The sequence below is a fragment of the Sarcophilus harrisii genome, chromosome 4 (assembly GCF_902635505.1).
Source record: "Sarcophilus harrisii chromosome 4, mSarHar1.11, whole genome shotgun sequence".
Classification (NCBI taxonomy): Eukaryota; Metazoa; Chordata; class Mammalia; order Dasyuromorphia; family Dasyuridae; genus Sarcophilus; species Sarcophilus harrisii.
The window spans coordinates 335,844,655-335,865,971 of NC_045429.1; the positions used below are offsets into that span (position 1 = coordinate 335,844,655).

Genomic DNA, 21,317 nt, shown 5'->3' on the forward strand with positions numbered 1-21,317 from the left:
TAAATCTTTCAGAGGAAAATATTCAAAGTATCTATTAACTTAGTTTAGTTTTTACAAAGTAATTTCTGTTATTTGTTTTTGAAGAAGACCAGTTACATCATGGTGGGGAGGTATCTTAAGTGAGACAGAATTGTAGAAAATCATCATCTTCATTTTCTTCCTAAGCCATCAATGTTCAATGGTAGGACAAGAGTTAAGTTGACTGGTGATGGCTTGGAATGCAATGCATGACCTTGGTTTCTTTGATGTCTGATTCTAAGCTCTTCTTAGGTTCTGTTTCAATCATCTTCATGGTGGTTGGAAGAAATTGTTCTCATCCACCCATATTATAGGAGGAAGTTTTCAAATACTTATGTTGATATTTCCTTAATTCACCAATGGGCTGACAGTTGTGAGACCTCAACCTGGTTTAGCTCGTCTGCTGAGATAGCTTTACCAGAATTTGGCCATGGCACATCCTATAGGTTTATAGAGTAATATTTACTGACATAGCAAAAACAGAGGCAGCTAAGTGACACAGTGGCTAGAGTACCAGGCCTGGAGTCAGGAAGATTCATCTCCCTGAGTTTAAATCCAGATTCAGAAACTTACTAGCTGTGTGACCTCATTAAGCAAATCACCTTACCCTGTTTGCCTCAGTTTCCTCATCTGTAGAATGTGTGGAGAAGGAAATGGCAAACTACTTGTATCTTTGTCAAGAAAACCTCAAATCGAGTCATGAAGAGTCAGACAGAAAAAATTACTGAACAACAGCAGCAACAACAAAATAGAAAAAACTGCAGCACGCTTCTTCTTTTACCACTTTTATTCTTAGAGAGAATGAGCTCAGACAGAAAGTCACTTCTACTTAACATTCACCTTACAAAGTTTACTTTCAAATTTGATAAAGCTGATGCCTGGATTACTATTGCTTCCTTTGGCTTAAATGATCCATTTCTATGTGGACTAAACTGTGCTCCTCACTGTGCTAGACTATCCACAAAATCTGGCATAGATACCATCTTCTGCCCCTCCCTCTGGCATTTCTGTCTCCTGACATTTAGAACCCCTAAACTCACACCTACTCCTTCACCTAAGAGCAAAAATTACAAATACAAAGAGCTAAAAAACAAATGTCCATTTTCATGGGACACATTTTAGTCTGGGTAAGGAGGCTATAGCCTCTATTGCTACCACTATTATTCTCATAAAATAAACTGGACTATTTTCTCTTGGCTTCATAGTGGCTTCATGGTGACTTCAAGTGAGAGAGAACCTCTTACCCAGTGGAGGTTAAGTGTGTCCTCCTTGCTTGCCATTGGAGAAGGAAAAAAGTTAATAGCTAATATCAATGTCATTGTGCCACATGCTGTCTGGAGATTATAATCATCTTCTTCAATTATTGAAGAGTCCTTATGTAGGATAAAGTATATACCATGATATATTATCATGCCCTTTATAAAATACCAGATAAGTTATAACTAGCTGTATAGCCTTAATACTATGAAACTCTTCTGTAACTTGTAAAATCAGTCCATTAATATAGGAGCCTTGATCTCATAGAGTTCTGTTGAATTCTCACCTGTTCTATTTCAGTCCCTGAAGTCCCTGAAGAACCCAGCTATCCTAATGCTTGTAGCTACTTAGTGGCCCATTCAGCTCAGTTTGCTTAGTATTCTTTCTAGAGCTCTTTCACACCTAGAATCACCCCATCTTCTCCTTTCAATTTAGCCACTTGGAGCCAAAGTGTCATGGAATCCTAGTACTGCCTCTTATCACTGTTCAGTTGTGTCTGAATCTTCATTATCCTGTGTGGGGTTTTCTTGCCAAAGATACTGGAGTGGTTTGCCATTTCCATCTTAATCCAGTGGATTAAGGCAAACAGAAGTTAAATGAGTTGCCCATCTACACAGCTATTAAGTGTCTGAGGCCAGATTTGAACTTGGGTCTGATTCCAGTCCCAGTGCTTTATTCACTGAGCCATGTAACTGCCCATAACTATCAAATATAAAGCCTTGGGCAAATATTGTAAAACATGCCCAAAATATTATTGGGAAGTTGCTACAAACTGGAGAGCATTTCAAGTAGGGTTCAAAAGTTAGGAGAGGGAGGTAGGGCATTGATAGCTTCCAATTTCAAATTAATTATTCTTACTAATTGGGTGGCAAGCACAGTTGTTTGCTGCTTCTGAAGGACTGCAAGTACTGTCAAGGCTCTGGAAATTTCTATGCTCTGGGGCAAAGTCCCAATCTGCTAGCTCTTTCCTTTTATATTCAGCCCTAGGCTTTCAATTTGAGTGCCTGATAATCTCTATGGCATTAGCTATCACTTCACCCCACTCCTACTTTTTATATGAAGTCATGATGTGGAAGAATTTGTTAAAATATTAGATGGGGCCATTCTTGTATCTTGTGTAGTTGTAGAAGGCAATACTACATACAACCTGTGGGTGGTAGCTACAGGGAGGCCAATTGTGACTCAATATAAGGGAGACAAAAACATTTCAGGCTAACTTTAATTGGAATGGGATTCTGCCTAAGGTGTGAAAATCCTACTCAGTAGCAGTTGCCAAGTAGAAACTGAATGTTGTAGAGAATGTTCTTTCCTTGGGTGGGAGATTGGATTAAATGATCTTGAAAGTTGTTTTCAACTTCAAGATTGGTGATTATATCAGTCATAAGCTCTGATGTCATTGGACCTGCATGGAAACTATGATGAGTGGAAGGCATAATTATCCAGTGGGAAAAGAGAGCGACTCCATCCCAAATCCTGCAAAATGAAAGCTTACGTTGAACAAAAATTACCAGTGCTTTAAAAATCTGAATTATTAGATAAACTAATAAAAAGGTTAAAGTAATTTTGAATTCCATCTGCTATAGTAAAACTAATGTCACAGGGTTTTGTTTTTTTTTTTTTTGTGTGTGTCAATGAAAAAGCTGTTTTTGTAACTTTAGTAATTCTAGGGATTAATACTTTGCATTATTACTAGCTCTAGTAAGTTTCTATTGAGTGAGAAACATGATTTTTTTTTTTACAGAATTTGCATGTCCTTTAATAATTTTCCATATTTTCCAGGTGACCTTTTTCATTTCTTGCTTCTGTTTCTTGTACCTGAAACACTCTCCTTTCTCTGCCTTATGAAATTTCTAATTCCATATGTGGGCTTGGGATGCAAAATAAGGCATACATTTTCACACATGGCCAATTTGGAAATTTGCTTTTCTTGATTACACTCATTTGATACAAGGCTTTTCTTTCTCCTTTTCTTTTTATTCAGTTGGGAAACAGAGTGGGAAAGAAAAATAAATATTTATTAGTGATAAAAATAAAATGGTTTTGAACAAAAAGAAAAAAAATATAGCCTCACTTTATGTGTCATTAAGAATCAGGTTTAAGCCATGGCATATATATCATATACCTTTCATAGGTAGACATTTATTTATTTGTCAGGGAAAACCAAGCAGTTCATAACAGTAGTCAGCAGAAGGAGTAGCAGGAATAGTCTAATGGGAGCCACAAATCCTAGACAATCTTAGTTTCAGAGTAGGTATATAGGACAAGAGACAGGTTTCAGTGACTTGTAGAGAGTGTGACACATTTGTGTTTTTGCCAAGGATGAGCTACAATTATTTTACACTTAATGCAATCTTATGTCTTCTGTATACCAAACTCTGAGGACTAGTTGTCCTTTTTGAAGAGATCCCCACTTTTGACTCAAGTGTACCCTGTCATATTAATAGAAAGACATCTCCTCAACTCAGTCACATGACCATCATGTTGAAGCCTAATGTTTTAGCTGGAACCAAATCAGGGAGGAGTGAGCTCATAGCTTCTGAATTCTGGCTCTGTTTCAAGTAGCCGAAAGGTAATAACTGGGTGTCAGTTGATGACTCATGATTCAGCCAAGGATGGCTAAGTAGGCAGATTTTTCCATTGCTCCTCATTTTACAGAAAAGGAAATTGAGACCCAGAGAGAAGTGATTTGTCCAAAGTTGTACAAGTAGTAAATATATAACACTGAAAGGCTTGAAGGAAGTTCAAAAAAAGGGGGTCATTTTATGAGGAAAAAGGGAGATTTGGATCATATAATGGTTCACTTTTATAAAGCACTTCAAGGTTTACGACACTTTTTAATTCATTTTCTCATGTGATTCTAAAAGCAACTGTGGGAGGGATGCTATTATTCTCATTTTAGACTTTAGGCTACTTGACTTTTCTTTTCTTCCCTTTCACTATTTATATCCTTAGTGCATTATCTGGCACATAGTAATCACTTAATAAATACCTTCTCTCTCTGTCTCTCTTTGTCTCTCTCTTCCTCTCTCTTTCTGTCTCTCTGTCTCTGTCTCTGTCTCTCCCCCCTCTCTTTCTCACTGTCTGTTTCTGTCTTTCTTTCTCTGTGTGTCTCTCAGTTTCGTGTCTATGTGTCTGTCTATTTATCTTTTTGCTTTCTTTTTGTCTGACTGTCTGTCTGTCTATGAAACTTGAGCTCTGAAAAAGTGACTTGCTCAGCATCACATAGCAAATTAAGCTTCTGAGGCGGGATTGAATGCTGTTCTTTTTTCCAGAGGTATGCTCATAATTCCAGAATATGACAGACATAGTTGACTTTCTGGTTCTAGTTCACTCCACTACTAAAAATACTTGGAATACCCAGTGGGAGCTCAGATATCCAAGATGTATTTGGTTTTAATGTTTTTAAGATGAATCTTAAGTAGATGTTCTTTACTTTGAAAGGTAGTTTTATGCTTTAGTTATTATCTTATTGTGGTTAGACACTTAACAAGAATGTATTGGGAAGATTGTTATGTTTTGGAAGAAGGTAATGAAGTCCCAATTTTCTTGTTGCTTTGTTACCACTGTTTGAGCCTCCTGTAAACTATCCTTAGTTTTCCACTTGAATGTGCTAACCCTTAAGTAATTCATGTATGACTTGGAATTTTAAATCTCTTTGTGATGTCTAATCTCCATGGGATAGGCCAATTACAGAAATAATTGTTTGCAACACAGTGGTTTTGCAGACTGTATTGTTGTGTTTTTTTTTTTTTTCAAAGTTGATTCTTCCATCAAAGCATGATTCATGGTTGTTGTGGAATGATCTCCAAATTTGGAGTCTGGGAATCTTGATTCAAATCTTGGTTTTGCCTCACTTTCTAGAGCAGTCTAGAGGGTACTCCTTTTGCCTTATGGGCTTTAAGCTGTAAAATGAGGAAGGTGAAGTAGATGATGTTTAAGATCCTTTCAGTTAGGCAATAAACATTAGCAAGTGCCTATCATAAATCAGGTATTGTCCTAAGCCCCAGGTACTATAATATTGTTATTTTTCCCATTTTATAAATTAAGAAAATATTACACTGAAATATTATGTGCCTTGGTATGGTCCCATAGTTAGTGAACTATCGGGAGGATTTGAACCCAGGTCTTGTTTTCTCAAGCATCCCATACTATTAGTCAATAAAAATTTAAGTGCTTACTATGTGCCAAGCATTGTGCTAAGTGCTAGAGATACAAGCATGGGGAGAAAAGGTCCTTGTTCTCAAAGAGTTTACAATCTAAAGTGGAAGAAAATATACAAAGGGAAGCTGAAAAGTGGGAGACAGAGAATAAGGCTGTGGTGAAGTCAAAGGAGAACAGCAGGGTAGAAAATGAAGAAATTAATTGCTTAGACACACATAAGCAAACATGATTTTATATATATTCAAAACATCACAATATAATTATATTATACATATATAATTACATATGCATACATATATAATTATATTGTACACACATATACGATTGTTATATATGTAAATGCACACATAGCCATATGCATTGGAATATAATTAGATTATATATGCATACATAATACATACATACATATATAGATAAATAGATAGATAGATAAAATATTATTGATTATACAGTGTCCCAAAAGTCTTGGTACAGTTTAAAGCTTAAAGCTGCACTAAAACTTTAGGACGTGCTATATTATACAACATGACCAATGCTCCTGGCAGTTGAATTCAAGTTTTCTAAAGCTTTTTCTCAGAATGTGTTACTGCCATTTTATAGTGGTATTTAAGAAGAGGGTGTTTACATGGGCCTCTTCAATTTTCTTAGTGCTTGGTTCTAAACATTTTGGTATTTCTTATGACATAAAGCCCATATTCTCATCACTCTTTCCTTTTTTCATGTTCTTGTAGTTCTTCCAATTAGAGCAGTCAGTGGCAGAGTGAGAGCAGCTAGGTGACGCAGTGGATATCTTGTCAGGCCTGGAGTCAGGAAGACTTGAGTTCATTTCATAAAAAAGGGACATGGGGAATGTTTTTCCATTATGTGGGAAATTTTCTGGCATGTAATTGAGAAAGCAGCAATTGTAGAAGTAATAGGCAACAGCAACAGTGGACTTGCAGATGGTTAAAGCAGTCACTTGTTTGAATCAATTGTCTAGTACCATAGACTTTTGTCCCTTTCCTAGAAGAAAAATGAGTAAGAACTTATAGTAGTCAGGTTCAGAGGACTCCCAGTTCTGAGACAAGTGGAGGTATCTTTGGTGAAAGAGAGCCTTCACCCCAGGAAATGTCACTCACTTAGACTTGAACAGGGCAGAGCATGAACCCAGTTTGTATGTGACTTTTGGTGGGTGAAGGAGACTATTATTGGAGTTTTCAAAGCTATCCCAGCCCTTTGTGGGGTGAGGATAGAAAGAGTTGCTGAACATCCAGAGTTGTCTGAGACAAAAGGTTTCAGATGCTTTCCATCAAAACATTGCTCTCCCTGAGTATTGTTCAACCATAAATAGGTACAATATCTGGTAATAGTCCTTTCCTCCTTGGGCGCCAAACCAAACCAATATTTGGCAGCTTCATGTGGTATGATCTCAGGGATACCAGCAAGTTCCTCTTTCTCCCTCTCTTTCCAAATCTAGCCCTCTCCTTTCTTCTTCCTCCCTTTATTTGCCTGAAATTCCACTTCTAGAGAGTCCTTTTTATAGTTTAAGATTTTTGATTTCTTGTAAGTACCCATTGGGATGAAAGCTTATCACCATTTATAATTTTTTTTCCTATGGCCCCATCAGTGATTAGATTTTGTTGAGAAGATGAGCATCCATATGAGAGAAAGAAGTGGTAGGCTGGAATTAGATTAAGAAAAAAATAAGGAAGCAAATGAGTGTTTTTGTCTGACAAATATTTTCACTTGAAAAATTTTTTTTCTTTTTGGGCATCATTCTCATTTCCATATATGGATATTTGGATATATCTGAATATCTACATCTATAGTTATATATTGTTGTTGTTATTCATTTGGGTCTGATTCTTAGTGACCTCATTTGAGATTTTCTTGTCAGAGATACTGGAGTAGTTTGCTATTTCCTTCTCCAGTTTAATTTACAGATGAGGAAACTGAGGCAAACAGGGTTAAGTGACTTGCCCAGAGTTACACAGCTAGGAAGTATCTAGGATCAAATTTGAACTCAGGAAGATGAGTCTTGGCTCCATACCTGGCACACTATCCACTGAGCTACCTCGTTGCCCAGTTCTATGCTTATATCTAAACCTATATCTGTATAACTATATCTATATTCATATATAAATCTATCTCCTTTTTCTCCAATGAGTGTGTTGGAGTCAACTCTTATTTGTTTCAGAGAACTGATTGTTAAAATGTTCAGTTTGTGTATTTGCACCTTGGATAGTGACAAATACTACAAATACATATTTGATTATTTTTTTGATTGTCTAGATTTTGTTGATTGTCTAGAAATCAATGAAGCAAATATTAACAATTGAGATTAAGCTTAAAAGTTTGTCATGTGAACAATTTTTTTCAGTCAATTATTAAACATTTATTAGCACATCCTTCTTTCTACTCTCCCTCCCCAAAATACTATCTTTTGTGCAAAAGTATAAAAAAAGAACAATTCAACAACTAATACCAGTAGAGTCTAACAGTATATATGCCTTGTTCCATATTCATGTGTCCCCCATCTCTGCAAAGAAGGGAGAGAGATGCATTTGCTCTGATTTTCTCCTCAGCTGTTTGACTTTTTAAGTTATTCTTAACATGGCTTCACTTTTAACCATCTGACTATAATTCATATTATTTTTCCATAATAGAGTATAAGTTTCTTAAGTCCAGGAAGCTTTCCTTCTTTCCTTCCTTCCTCCTTTCCTCCCTCCCTTCCTCCTTCTCTTTCCTCCTCCTTTCCTCCTCCTCTTCCTCCTCCTCTTCTTCCTTCTCTCTCTCTGGCTCTCTTTCTCTCTGTGTCTGTCTCTGTCTGTCTGTCTTTCTCTCTCTCTGTTTCTCTTTATGTCTCTCTCTCCCTTCCTCTTTCTCTCTCTTTTTCTTCCTCAGTTCCTAGTGCAGAGCTGAGCACATAGTAGACAATGCTTAACATTGCTTGTTGCACGTATTTAATCTTTATCAGAGTATTTGCTGTCTTGGGGAGAGGGGAAGAAAGGAAGAAGGGAGAAAAATTTGGAACATAAAATTTGGAACAAAACAAATGTTGGAAGCTAGTCATACAATATGTAATTGAAACATAAAATACTATTGAAAAATTTGAAAAGATGCTTATTGATTGACTTCAATTTGTAAGATGAATCTTCTCTCAGATCTGTTTCCTAAGTGTTCCTGGAATAATAGTCTTTCCCCATTGCCTATAGCACTTTTACCTGATATCAAAGATTTTATTTTATAGTTTCTTGGATTATTTGCTAATTCTTTTGTGTTTTAGTTTGCTCCAATAACTAAAATGGCAGGGGCCATCTATTACAGTTATTTTCTATCTGCCATAGTGCTCTGCATTTAGTATGAAGCCTGGACTCTGATGCTAAGTAAAGATGCTCAGTAAAGACTGACTGACTCCTGTATTTTGTTTGTTTGTTTGTTTGTTTGCCTTTGGAAGCTAAGCAGTCAACTTGGGGTTCAGGGACAGGAAAGTCTAATCTTAATTTTCTGTGTGATCTTAAGAAAAACAGAGAATTGTTTTGCTTCTATATAAAATAACCACATTTCTTGCATGGGAGAACTAATAATAGGGGAAAATACCATGCTAAAAATGCTAATCTTGATGCTACTATGATTGACTATAACTGACAGCTTAATTCAGGAATGGGAGATATACAGGATTAAGATGGATGCCTAGCAGATGGAAAGCTTGCCTTAGTGACAGGAAGAACAGTGTTCAAATCCTGCCTCTGATACATCCTGGTTGAATGATCCTGGACAAGTTTCTTAACTTTTCAGCAGTACTCGTTCTGCCTACTCCCAACATGCCAAGTTGTAGACCAGATGCTGATCTATACTGGTAGAGGGAATTTCCTTGCTGGGAATTACCCTTACCAATGAAATCATGAGTTGTTTCTCCACCCCCAAACATGTACACATCTGCAATACAAGTTTAATGAACTTGCAAAAAAGGTAAGTTTATTGAAGCACAGAAACAATTTGATTTAAGTTGTCATTTCTATTTTGACAAGGATCATTCTAATAAGAAAGGAAAAAGAAGCAGAAACTTTGATGAAGCATTCATCCACTGGGAATCCAAAACAAGTTCCTTGGGCTCTTCAGGATTCTGGATTGATCCAAAGAGATTTCTTCATTTGTGACTTTCTGTTTGTTTCACTGAAAGGCACTGTTGACCCTAAAACTTGTTTATTTGACCTTGACCTCGGAAACATTACTGACTTGAGATGAGACAACTTTGCCATTCACGACCTCCTCTACAATAGTTTTGGTTACCCTGGTTTTGTTTGAATCTGAAAAAAGAAAACAAAAAAGAAATAATGAGCGGGTCAGAATTTGGAAATTCAGTGACCAAAAAATAAATCACAAAAAATATAAATCTGGATCTGGATTCAATTTAGTTCCATGGGAAATCTTGAGTCCAGAGACCTAATGATATTTCTCTCTTCTCAGTAGGAGGGTAGTGAGCTGCAGCTGCAAAATACTACATGTGCTGTCTGAAAGATATGCCAGTTTATTTTGCTTAGAAAGAAAATCCCTAAACAAATGACTTCCTTCCTTCCTTCCCTCTCTTCTTCTTTCTCTTTCTTTTTTTTTTTTCTCTTCTTTTCTTCCAATGTGAGAAGGGCTGGTCAGGATCAGGGGAATATTGGGAAATTAATGTTTTTTTTTAAGTATTATTAAACCGTTTATTAAATGTGGAATTTTAAACTATGGCAATTATTTAAAGCAGGTATTAACATTTTCCTCATCCTGGACCTCTAGGGCAGTCAGGTAAAGCCTACAGATTCCTTTTCAGAGTAAATGTTATTAAATAATTAAGGGAAAAGCTAAATTTCAATGAGAGGTTAATGGAAATAAAGCTCTCTCTCTCTCTCTCTCTCTCTCTCTCTCTCTCTCTCTCTCTCTGTGTGTGTGTGTGTGTGTTTCAAGTTCATAACTCTCTGGAAATCTGTCCATAGATCCCTTGGAGATCTGTCTGTGGACTCCAAATACTGTGTTGTGAGTTTTTTTTTGGGGGGGGCAACAAACCATAAATATTTATTGTTTCTAAATTGCATACAAATTAACAAAATTGTAATAAAAGCATTTTACTCTCATTACCTTTTCCTTGTCCTGAAGAACTTCCACATCTTGAGTCACCACCAGATGATGAGCCCCTGTTCCCTGATTTCCAAGAATTTGATCCTCCAGAATGGGAATCACTGGAGAAAAATTTCAGCATAAGTTCCTTCCCTTTTAAAAATAGTCTTTATACAACACAAGTTCTAGTTGTAGAACAGGGGAAAAGAGAACCAAAGCCTATATAGGTACATGAATTTAGAGATAGGAGGGATGTCAAAGGGCTTTTTAAAAGCTAACCCATTTTACAAATGAGAAAACTAAGTTGTAGAGAGAAAAAGTGATTTGGTAGAGATTCCTTGCTGATCACTTTTTGTTAAGTTTCTATTGTATCTGTCTCTTTATAATGGCATTTGGGGCTTTCTTGCCATTTATTTTCTCCATCTCAATTTATAGATGAGGAAACAGAGACAAACAGGATATAATGACCCATTAGTCATACAGCTAGGAAGAGTCTGAAGCTATATTTGAATTCAGGTCCTCCTGACTCTAGGGCTGGCACTCTATCCACTCCGCTGCCACCCTGCCTGATGGAGATCACATAGATTGCAAATGGCAGAGATTTGAACTCAGGAACTTTAACACACTCTTTTCACAATATAATGGAGGAGGGGGATATACATGGGACACAAAGCAATTTTCTTTGTCTGCCTTTTGTGTAGAATGTAGCTCATTCTTTTTTTTTTTTTTTTTTTAATTGTTTATAAGAGAATTTCATGAACGGGTGCTCTTCTTCTACCCTAGGTTTTTTGCTCACCCTCCCTCTCCGTCAAGCAGGCGGCGGTAAGTCTCAATCTCCATCTCCAGGCGGGTCTTGACGTTCAACAGCTGTTCGTATTCTGCGTTCTGACACTCCATCTCTCCTCTGATCTCGCAGATTTGTTGCTCTAGGCTGCTGATCTGCATCTGCAGCTGGGAGAGCTGGGCCACGTAGTCCGCTTCGGTGTCGGCCAGTGTGCCTTCCAGAGAGCTTTTCTGCCAGCAAAAAGCATAGCCAAGGTGAATAAAGTAACATGTGAAAAAAGGCTGGTTCACGGGAGTCGCTTCATTCTCTACCATCGAGCGTCTGCATTGTTCTCTACACCATTAAATCATGGTCTCAGAACTGCTTGCAGCGCGCTGGGTAGTTAGTTGACTTGGTTAGGGTCACATAGCTGATACATGCCAGAGACCGACCACAAATTCTATCAGCCATTGTAACGCCTTTACCTTCTGCCATGCCCAGTGGAATTGCCCTTGTTGGAATTTTTATGGAAATCTATAAAACAAACATTGAAGTGCCTACTATGCAGGCGACACTGCTGGTCACTGGAGGATGCTGGAGATTCAAAAGGTGAAACTGAAATAATCTCTGTCCTCAAGGAATTTACATTTTGCTAGGGGTGGAAGCAATATATCCACATCTAAATAAATACAAAATTTATATAATGTAGGGAGACAGGGGAAAATAAGGAAAGACGGATTTATACAAAGCCTACAATATGCCAAGTACTGTTCTAAGTGCATTTTATTTCATTTGATCCTTATGAAAATCCTTCCAGTTAAGAAATGTTATTATCCTCCTTTTATAGTTGATACACAGAGAAACAGAGGCTATTATCATTATTGTTATAAATGATAACATTTATTAAAGCTAACATTTATATAGTTATATAATGCCTGAAGGACACTTAGAGTCATTTTTCTGTATTCAAACCTGTACTTGAAAACAAACTCTATGATCCTGGGCAAATTACTTAAACTCCTGTTTGCCTTAATTCCTTATCTATAAAATGGGTACACTAGAGAAGAAAGTGCCATTCCAAGTCAACACAACAAGGGATTTTATGAGGTGGAAGGGAATAAGAGAGTGCATTCCATCCCCAGGAAAAGTCTTGGGCAAAAGGCCAGAGGCAAGAGATCAACTGTTAAGCTCTGGGAACAGAGAACAGTGCAATTTGAATATAGTATAGAATGTATGAAAAGATATGATATGATGTAAGACTGGAAATGATTCTGAAGGGCTTGAAAAACCAATCTGAGAATTTTCTTTTAGAGATGATAAGGTACTGTTGAAAATTTTAGATTGAAATAATAATGGTAAGCCTACAACATTGGCTGCATATTAAAATTTTAATGCTATAATTATATATACTATATAATGAATTATATTTAAGTTATATAATATATAACAATATATGAATATAATTAGATTATCATATGTTTACATATTATTAATGTAATAATACAAGATATAATATAAAATATACTTATTTATAACAGATATATAGTACATCATATACTTGTATTAATACAGAAATATATAAAATATTTTGAACTTATGTGCAATTATAAACAAAATAATTTTTAAAATAGATCTCCTGTATCTATAAGTTTCTTTTTGTACTACCTAGTAGAGCTTTTTTTTTTTGGCAAAGTGAAGATCACCAAATCACAAATTGTGTTCTCACAAATTCTTAGTTTGAAAACAACAACAGCAACAAGTATTTATTAAACACCTACTATGTGCCAAGCACTGTACTAAATTTGCAAATATTACCTCATTTGAAAAGCCACTCAAGTACTCACCATAGCCAGTTGGGATTGAAGCTCAATTTCAAGGCCTTGAAGAGTTCGTTTCAGTTCTGTGATTTCATTCTTGGCTGAGCTGGCTGCCCCAGCATCGGTTGAGATTTGGGCTTGCAGGGAGGCACTCTGAAATTGAAAGTCAGGTAGAGAACTTGTTTCAGAAGCACTAAAAGCAGTTTGTTTGGCTTCTGATTTGGGATCCTTTCCCAAAGGGGTCGCTTTACCTGCTTATTGAATTGCTCTTCAGCTTCTTTACGGTTTTGCTCAGCCAGGTCTTCATACTGCGCTCTCATGTCGTTCAGCAACTTAGTTAGGTCAGTGCCTGGGGCAGCGTTCATTTCCACTGTCACATCACCTCCAGAGGATCCCTGCATGTTCTTCATTTCCTAGCAGGAGGAAGGAAAGAGCATTAGGAGCAAGAGTGCAATAAATTACTCCTAAAATACATTTGCTCATAATGTCAAGATACTGAAAACTACAGCAATGTAGTAGGTTAGTTCTTATATAGTCTTTGATAAGATGTTCAAAGAGCAATCAAGTGGATATTTTACTATTAAGTAAGCAAATTATTTTAGACATTTTAAAAAAAAGTGATAGTTGGTGTAATTCTGTGGATCATGTGTATACCTCCTCATGATTCTTCTTGAGATAAGCCAGTTCTTCAGTAAGGCTTTCAATCTGCATCTCCAGATCAGATCTGGCCATAGTCAGATCATCCAGGACCTTGCGTAGGCCATTGGTATCAGCTTCAACACTTTGTCTGAGATACAATTCATTCTCATACCTAAAAAAAATTGGAGGAATAAATTATTGTTAGCTATATTAGTCACTTTTTTTGGGTAAAACAAAAATTTGAGTTAGCAATAGAAATAATAATATTTTATTTTTCTGTAATACTTTTCTTTTGAACTGGACCTATAATTTTATTAATATAGAGAATTAGCTGGTGAGGAAACTTCTTCCATCAGCACAGATTAACACCAATTCTGCATTTTGCAGTCTGGAGTTTTTGGGAATGGTGAGAAGTTAAATGACTTTCCCATAGTCATGTAGCCAGTATGTGTCAGAGACAGAGCATACATCTTTTTTCCATTACATACTGTCTCTCATGACATTTGATACCTTATAAAATATTTTTGCATTATTGGTCACCTCTTAAAGAGTATCTTCCAATTTAAGTGAAATGGAGTAAAAATTCCACCTTTAAGGTTTTCTATGAAAAAAGTATAGTGAGTTCTAGACAAATTTCTTTAGATGTTTTTTCTCAATGAGAAGCATAAAAATATATTTCTTCCATGAATATGAAATTATTTCCATAGAAAATATTTTTTTCTCATAATATTTTTAATGTGATTTTTGGTAAAAATTATGATTTTTAAATTGATGTTTTTTATGTTTAAGGAATTATAATGTTCAAGAACATTTTTCAATAGCAAAACAAAGAGTATGTTTAATTTTAATTCTCTAATAACAATCGGAAAGAGCTAGTTTTCTTACTTCAGTCTGAAGTCATCAGCAGCCAGTCGGGCATTGTCAATCTGCAAGACAATCCCTGCATTCTCAATAGTGGCAGCAATGATCTAGAAAATAGGAAAAAGTATAAGAGAATGAGTTAATTAAAGAAATGTTACAGAGATAGATAGACTGATCATATTCTAGTTTTTACCACTGTTTTCTCAGAATTAAGTTGATATCAGAATGTAGTTGATAATAGTAGCAGTAACTACATTACAATTATATCTTTTATGGCCTATGTATTTTAAGATTATAGGTTTATAGCCAGAAGATATTTTAAAGTCATCTATTATGATATTATACTTATTTGCCAATAAGAAATAACACTGGAGAATGTAGGGAGAGAGGTCAATTTCAAAGGAGCTGGTAGTATAACATATTACATCTTTCCTCAATGATAGTATTTGTATCTAATCCAGACTGTCACTACTCATCAATTCATATAGAAAATAGTGCAAAATAATTGCACTTCCCCTGAACTGCTTTATCTTTTCTCTTGGTTTTTATTGTAGGATTGGCTAAAATTGATGCTTGATTTAAATCTTGGGAAAACTATTGTAAAGAGACTCCCCCACATTCATGTACTCTTGCTAAGATTCAGTCTTGATTTCAAGGATGCCACAGAAACTATTACATCACAGAAACAATGTTATTCTGCTAGAGGGGATCATAGAATAACTCTGTTTGGGGGATGACTTTGGTCCAGGGTCATCAATCTGAAATGTACATTTTTTATCAGTGTAACTGATCAGTTTAAGTTCCATTAATAGACAAAAAGCAAGCCATTGATGAATAATGAACACAAGATGAATAGGTTGGTATTCAGGCTTCTTGTCTCTTGGGAATTTAAATGGTCTGTCATAGCTATTTTGTAAGTGATTCTAGTTAATTAATTCTAATTAATTTTAAAATTTCATATCAGTATATTATCTGAATAAAGCCTGGTCCTCACATATAAAATAACATGAAATACTCTAGTGTATGCCTTCTTACCTGATTCTTCAGATCTTCAATGACTGGATAAAAGTGGCTGTAGTCTTTCCCAGATCCAGAATCTTTAGCTCCAGGTCCAAATTTATCATACCACTCCTTGATCTTGATCTCTAGATCAGTGTTGGCTTCCTCCAGAGCACGAACCTTGTCCAGGTAGCTTGCCAGGCGGTCATTGAGGTTCTGCATAGTTTGCTTCTCACTTCCAGAGAGAAGGCCTCCATCACCAGCACCACCGAAACCTCCTCCGCCAGCACCCCCACCAACACCACCGCCATAACTGTAAAAGCCTCCACTGGACCCACCACCAAAGCCAGCACCGGAGCTTGAACCACTTCCATAGCCTCCCACTACCGAGCTACTACTGAACCCACTTCCGAAGCCTCCTCCAAACCCACTGCCTCCACCCAGTCCACAGGTGCTGGAGCCTCTGAAGCCCCGAGCAGAGCCACCCCCAAAGCCACATCTGCTGCTATTGCTGAAGCTACTTCCACCACCAGAGGCTCTGGCACAGCTACTCCCTCCAGCTCGGGAAGAAACCCTAGAGAGACAAGACATGTTGCTCTGGTCAATATTTCTTTTGCCCCAAATGTAAAAGAGGAGTGGAAGTAAAAAGTGCACTGATGGAGGCGGCTTTGGGGCCTTTATATACAAAGTTTTTGGGTGTTTCTTTTTTGTGTCATATTTTAATCCCAGTTGCCTTTTTCTAATCCATAATTAGATAATTTCTTTTCAGCAAACCCCTCCTTTTCTGAAGCTAGGTCAGGGCCTGAGGGTGTTTGCTGTATCAGGAAGGAGAAAGGGTGGAGCAAAGGCAAATTTTTCAGTATTATACCTTTAATCGTTCTGAAATTCTGATGACCATTCATTTTTCTTAAATCTAATGCTTTTAATTTGTTTTATCATTTCCCAACTTCTTAAATAATTTTAAAAGAGAAAATTAAAAGCTGTTAGTATGAGAATGATTTTCAAATGAGAAAAAATTTTGAATCTATCTTATTTTCCTATTAAATATTACCAGTGTCATTATAAATTCTACAAATAATGGAATACCCCTTAATAATGTGAATTTAAATGTTTTTCCTTGACTAAAATCTGTAAGGGCATTGTTGTTTCTGTATTTGCAGTCATTTCAAATATGTCAAAGAATGAAGCTCTTCCCTGGCAACCCATTTTCATGATATCATAATTTTCATACTTACTGAAGATAGAAATCTCCTCCCAGTCCTTTTTATCTCTCTTCGTTTTTCTCTTTCCTATTGTTAATGTGAATCTTATCATTTGCCCAAGCATGCAGTTTCTTGGGTTCAAAAACCTACTTGAAAATAACAAACAAACTCTTTGGCATAAAGTCTTTCCATGTTTTCCTTAGCCTTGACAGTCAGATATTTAAGCAGGTGGTTTTTGTTTAATCAGTATTCCTCTTTTTCTTCATCATCTTGATAATTTCTTCTTGGTTATTTTTTTCCTTCTTATTATTTGAATGTACTAATTAATGTTCTTTTTAGGACAACAAGATGACATTGTCATTAAAGTGCTAGGCTTGGAGTCAGGAGAACTCATCTTCTTAAATTCAAATCCAATCTCAAATACTAGTTGTTTCATCCTAGGCAAGTCACTTAGCCCTGCATGTCTCAGTTTTCTCATCTGTAAAATAAAGCCAGGGAAGAATGTCAAATCACTCTGCACTTTTGTCATGAAAACCCCAAATAGAGTCACAAAGAGTTGAACATCACTGAAATGACTAAACAACAACAAAAAATTCTCATTTTATTTTGGTCTGATGTTGCCCAGGATTTTGGTGTTATATCTCTTTTATCTTTCCTTATAGAGCCAACATTTGGAACATATTATTAAAAGGCAAAATGATGCCTTTTTATTGCATTTCTTATAACTTAATTTTATCCTATGGTAAAGGTAAGCCAAGGTAGTTAGGTAGCACAGTAGATAGAGTTCCAAGTCTGGAGACTGCAAAATCATTTTGAATTCAAAGCTGGCCTCAGACACTTATTAGGTTAAGTAACCCTGGGCAAGTCATTTAACCCTGTTTGCCTCAGTTTCTTCATCTGTGAAACCAGCTGGAGAAGTAAACAAACAACAAGCTACTTTAGTATCTTTGCCAAGAAAATCTCAAATGAACAACAAAGGTAAGCTATCTTTCTTGGTAGTTACATTATTGTTTCATATTTCTAAGAGGATTTCCCTTCATGGAAGAGAAGTGCTTTGCAAATTTAAAATTGTTTAGCAGAGATAATTCCTCTCCACACCCTTGTGAGGAAGGTAAAAAATGTATCAAAGGTTGTATTATGTTGTCTCCCTTATTTCTCCTTTCCCCAAAGCTGTGAAATCATGAGAGTTCAAACACTAATCGTGGAAAGGTATGCAACTGCCAAAGGTGGGAATAGCAATTATCTAATTATAAAATCACAAGGTTTTAGATTTAGGGATGAAAGGGACATCAAAGGTCACTAGTCCAATGCCTCATATTTTAGAGGAGAAAACTGACACTCAAATAAGTGACTAGCCTCAGGTTACACAGGCAATATTAGAGGCAGAAAAGGGAAATGAATCCATATTTTCTGACTCTAAATTCAGTCCTCTTAAGTGTCCTACTGTATAAGAATAGGTATTTGGAGAAAAGAGGAACAGAGACAATAATAGCAAATTGTGACCAAAATTGGAAAAGAGATTTGGAAATTTGAGAGATGAAAAAAGGAGATGGGAAAAAAGGTTGAGTGGGAAAAATGAATAAAAACCCCAGCAACATCTCCCATGACTTTTGAGTCTGTTTTTTATGAAACTCTTCTGGAGCCACTTAAATGGCTTTATGTTTTATGTTTTAGCATCTTAATTTTGTGTATTGGGATCCTTAGGGTTGTGAATCTAGGTAAAGGAAGCTTGCTTTTGTTAACTGTGTTATGGTCAAAGAAAACATTGAATTTACAGTCCAAACACATGGCCTCGATAGAAGGTATAATGAGCAAGCTTGATCCCATAGAAGAGAAGTTGAAGAAATGTATCTCTCTTCCCTCTTTGCAGACATATGTCACTTGGATGCAGAACACTGATTATAACTATCAGATTAAGTTTGTGGGGAATTGATTTTTCTTTCTCATCATTGCAAATGATGGCTCAGTAGGAGGTGATGGGGAAATGGATGATGGTAGCAAAAGAAAAAGATATCAAGTTTTTGTTTGTTTGTTTGTTTTGTTTTGTTTTTAAAGAAGACATCAGTTTGGTTGGTTACTTATTAACCATATGGCAACCCATTTAATCTCTTATGGCTTCAATTTCTTCTTGTATTAAAATTAGGGGGTTGGGCTCCATTACCAGAAGATTTAGCTGTTGGAAGGGATCTCAGAGATCATTTAATTCAAATATTTCATTTTATAGATGTGGAAATTCATCAGAGAGAGAGAAAGAAAGGGAGTGACTAACACCCTCGGGTAGCACTTAGCAGAGCCAGCATCTTAGCCCAGATCCACTGATTTCAGACTCTGAATTTATTCCATGACATGATCTCCCCCTTCCCCCATTACACTATACTGTTTTCGGAGGTCTCTTGCAAGTCTAATATTTTCTGTGTTTGTATGTGTACGTGTTTGTATTTGTGTGAAAGTTTGTCCTTTACTCACTTTTTTTTTTTTTTTTTTTTTGCTAACCTTCTTAGTTCTTGTCAGTTCACCTCCATTTTGTCTTTTAGATTCTACTTGTAAAACTAAATCATCCTGAAGCCTCTCAGAAATTATATGTCTCAAAGCCAATTCTTGCCAAAGGCATTCAGTGAATAAAATCCTGACTGGTTTTTCTTCCCTTAGTGTGCTCTTGGATGAGTCCTAATTCCTTCTGTGCATATGTGACTTTTCTTACAGATGGTGAGCTTCTTAATTAAAAATAGTCTAGGATTTGCACAATGTGTAGTATGCTATTTCCTAATGTAGATTTGTTTTCAATAATGACAAGATCCTCTTTCTAGTTGCCTTCTGATTTAAGATAACTTCCCTCTGGTTTAAGATAAGCAGCTAAGTGGCTCAATGATTAGAACCCTGGACTTAAAGTCAGGGAGACCTGAATTCAAATCTAATCTTAGACATTTAATTTGTCTCTGGCCAAGTCACTTGACCCTATTTGTCTCAGTTTCCTCATCTGTACAATGGGCTGGGGAGGGAAAAGGCAAACTAATCCAGTACCTCTGCCAAGAAAACCCCAAAATGTGATCATGAAAAGTTGGACAATGCATCAACAAATAAGAACTGGCTATATATTGATGGGATAAAAAGTCCTTTTTTTGGGGGGGGGAATCTTTGCCAAAGACCCATGCCCCTATTTTACAGATGAAAAAACTGAGGACCAGTTTATTTGAGAAACAAGTAATACACAAAACAGTTCTACAATTTCTTTCCCAATTTCTATATCTCTAAAGCAAAGTGGCTCACATATCTCATATATCACTTTATACTCTTATAGTTTACCCCCAAATTACATATATTAAATTACAAAGGGCACACACAAAATATGAAAATAAAAAATAAAATCCATTCATTATTTTCTCACAAACAAACTATTTGAGTGTTCTTTGTAGAAGAACTATCCATTGGTCAATTTATTTTTTTTTGCAAATTGTTTTTGATACTTGATTAATTTCAATTGACTGAAAATCCTCTCACATAATGTCTTTGTTACAGATAAAGTTAAAAAATATCCTCATCACTGTTTTTAGGTTTGGAGAAGATTCAACAAACTCTTATCCATTAATTATTTTCAGTGGGTCATTACTGATTATGGAACTGTGAAGCTTGATTAAGCCCAATGTCCCAAGCTTTCTATCACTATTGAAATATATGGGGCAGCTAGATGGCTCTGCCATGGAGTCAGGGGGACCTGAGTTCCAATGCAGCCTCAGACACTTAACATTTCTCAGCTGTGTGACACTAGACAAGTCACTTAACTTTAATTGCTTTGCCAATACATACACACACACATTTTCTCACACAAATCTACCTGCAGATTTTAAAATTATAGCTATATTTTTTGTCGCTTGAGCTTTTTCAACTTATAAAATGACAGATAAAATTGAAAAAAAAATTGCTTCCTGAAGTAATTCAAAATCAATGGAGATATTTAATTTTTTATACCTTTTATAGGATCATAGTACTTGAACTAGAACAGACCCTAGGGAGACTCACTAGTCCAAGCCCTTCATTTTCCAAATGAGGAAACTGGCCAGTGACGTTAAGTGATTTACCCATAGTTGCACAATCAGGAAGCATCGTGGTTTGAATCCAAGTGCCTTGAATCAAGTTGGAATATATTTATATCCAGCAACTTTCAAATTTTAGCCTTGTACAGATGTTTTGCTAAAGGACTACACACTCAGAATTAAAGATTTGCATCTTTCATTTTGTAGCTCATCGAAATTGTCAATTGACTTTCTCTTTGGAATGTTCAGGCATGATTCAGTAAGAGTGCTGGATCTTGAGAGTGAAGACGTAGGTTCAAATTCTGGATCTGTTACTTATTACTTCGGTTGTAACCTTAGGTTATAGTACCTTCTATTGATCATTTCCTAAAAGAGACCTTAAAATGAAAACTTCTAGGAATATTATAGCAAAATTCTAGAGCTCCAAGGTCCAGAATAAAATATTGTAAGCAGCAAAGAGAAACAGTTCAAATATCAGAGAGTCACAGCT

General features: G+C 36.1%; 1 protein-coding gene across 2 annotated transcripts; it reads right to left on the reverse strand.

Moving 5' to 3' along the window:
* Nucleotides 1-9,329: 9,329 nt before the first annotated feature.
* LOC100933924 (keratin, type I cytoskeletal 24-like) lies at nucleotides 9,330-16,185 on the reverse strand. 2 transcript variants are annotated; one of them, XM_003768251.2, is made up of 8 exons: nucleotides 15,631-16,185; nucleotides 14,620-14,702; nucleotides 13,750-13,906; nucleotides 13,347-13,508; nucleotides 13,123-13,248; nucleotides 11,312-11,529; nucleotides 10,524-10,565; nucleotides 9,330-9,727 (listed from the first exon to the last, which is right to left on the reverse strand). In XM_003768251.2, exons 1-8 carry the CDS (start codon nucleotides 16,183-16,185, stop codon nucleotides 9,622-9,624), a joined length of 1,449 nt encoding a protein of 482 aa, XP_003768299.2. In that variant the 3' UTR covers nucleotides 9,330-9,621. The 2 variants fall into 2 exon arrangements, with proteins under 2 accessions (XP_003768299.2, XP_012403781.2); XM_012548327.2 differs by having other exon boundaries at nucleotides 9,330-9,725; nucleotides 10,537-10,637.
* Nucleotides 16,186-21,317: the final 5,132 nt, after the last annotated feature.

What these genes read in the sequence shown, in the direction of transcription:
- LOC100933924 (XM_012548327.2), bottom strand. Translation starts at nt 16,185, where the DNA reads ATGTCTTGTCTCTCTAGGGTTTCTTCCCGAGCTGGAGGGAGTAGCTGT. An exon ending in TTGAAGATCTGAAGAATCAG is followed by an intron (nt 14,703 to 15,630) that starts GTAAGAAGGCAT and finishes CCTATTTTCTAG; the next exon opens with ATCATTGCTGCCACTATTGA. An exon ending in TCAAGAAGAATCATGAGGAG is followed by an intron (nt 13,509 to 13,749) that starts GTATACACATGA and finishes TCCTCCTGCTAG; the next exon opens with GAAATGAAGAACATGCAGGG.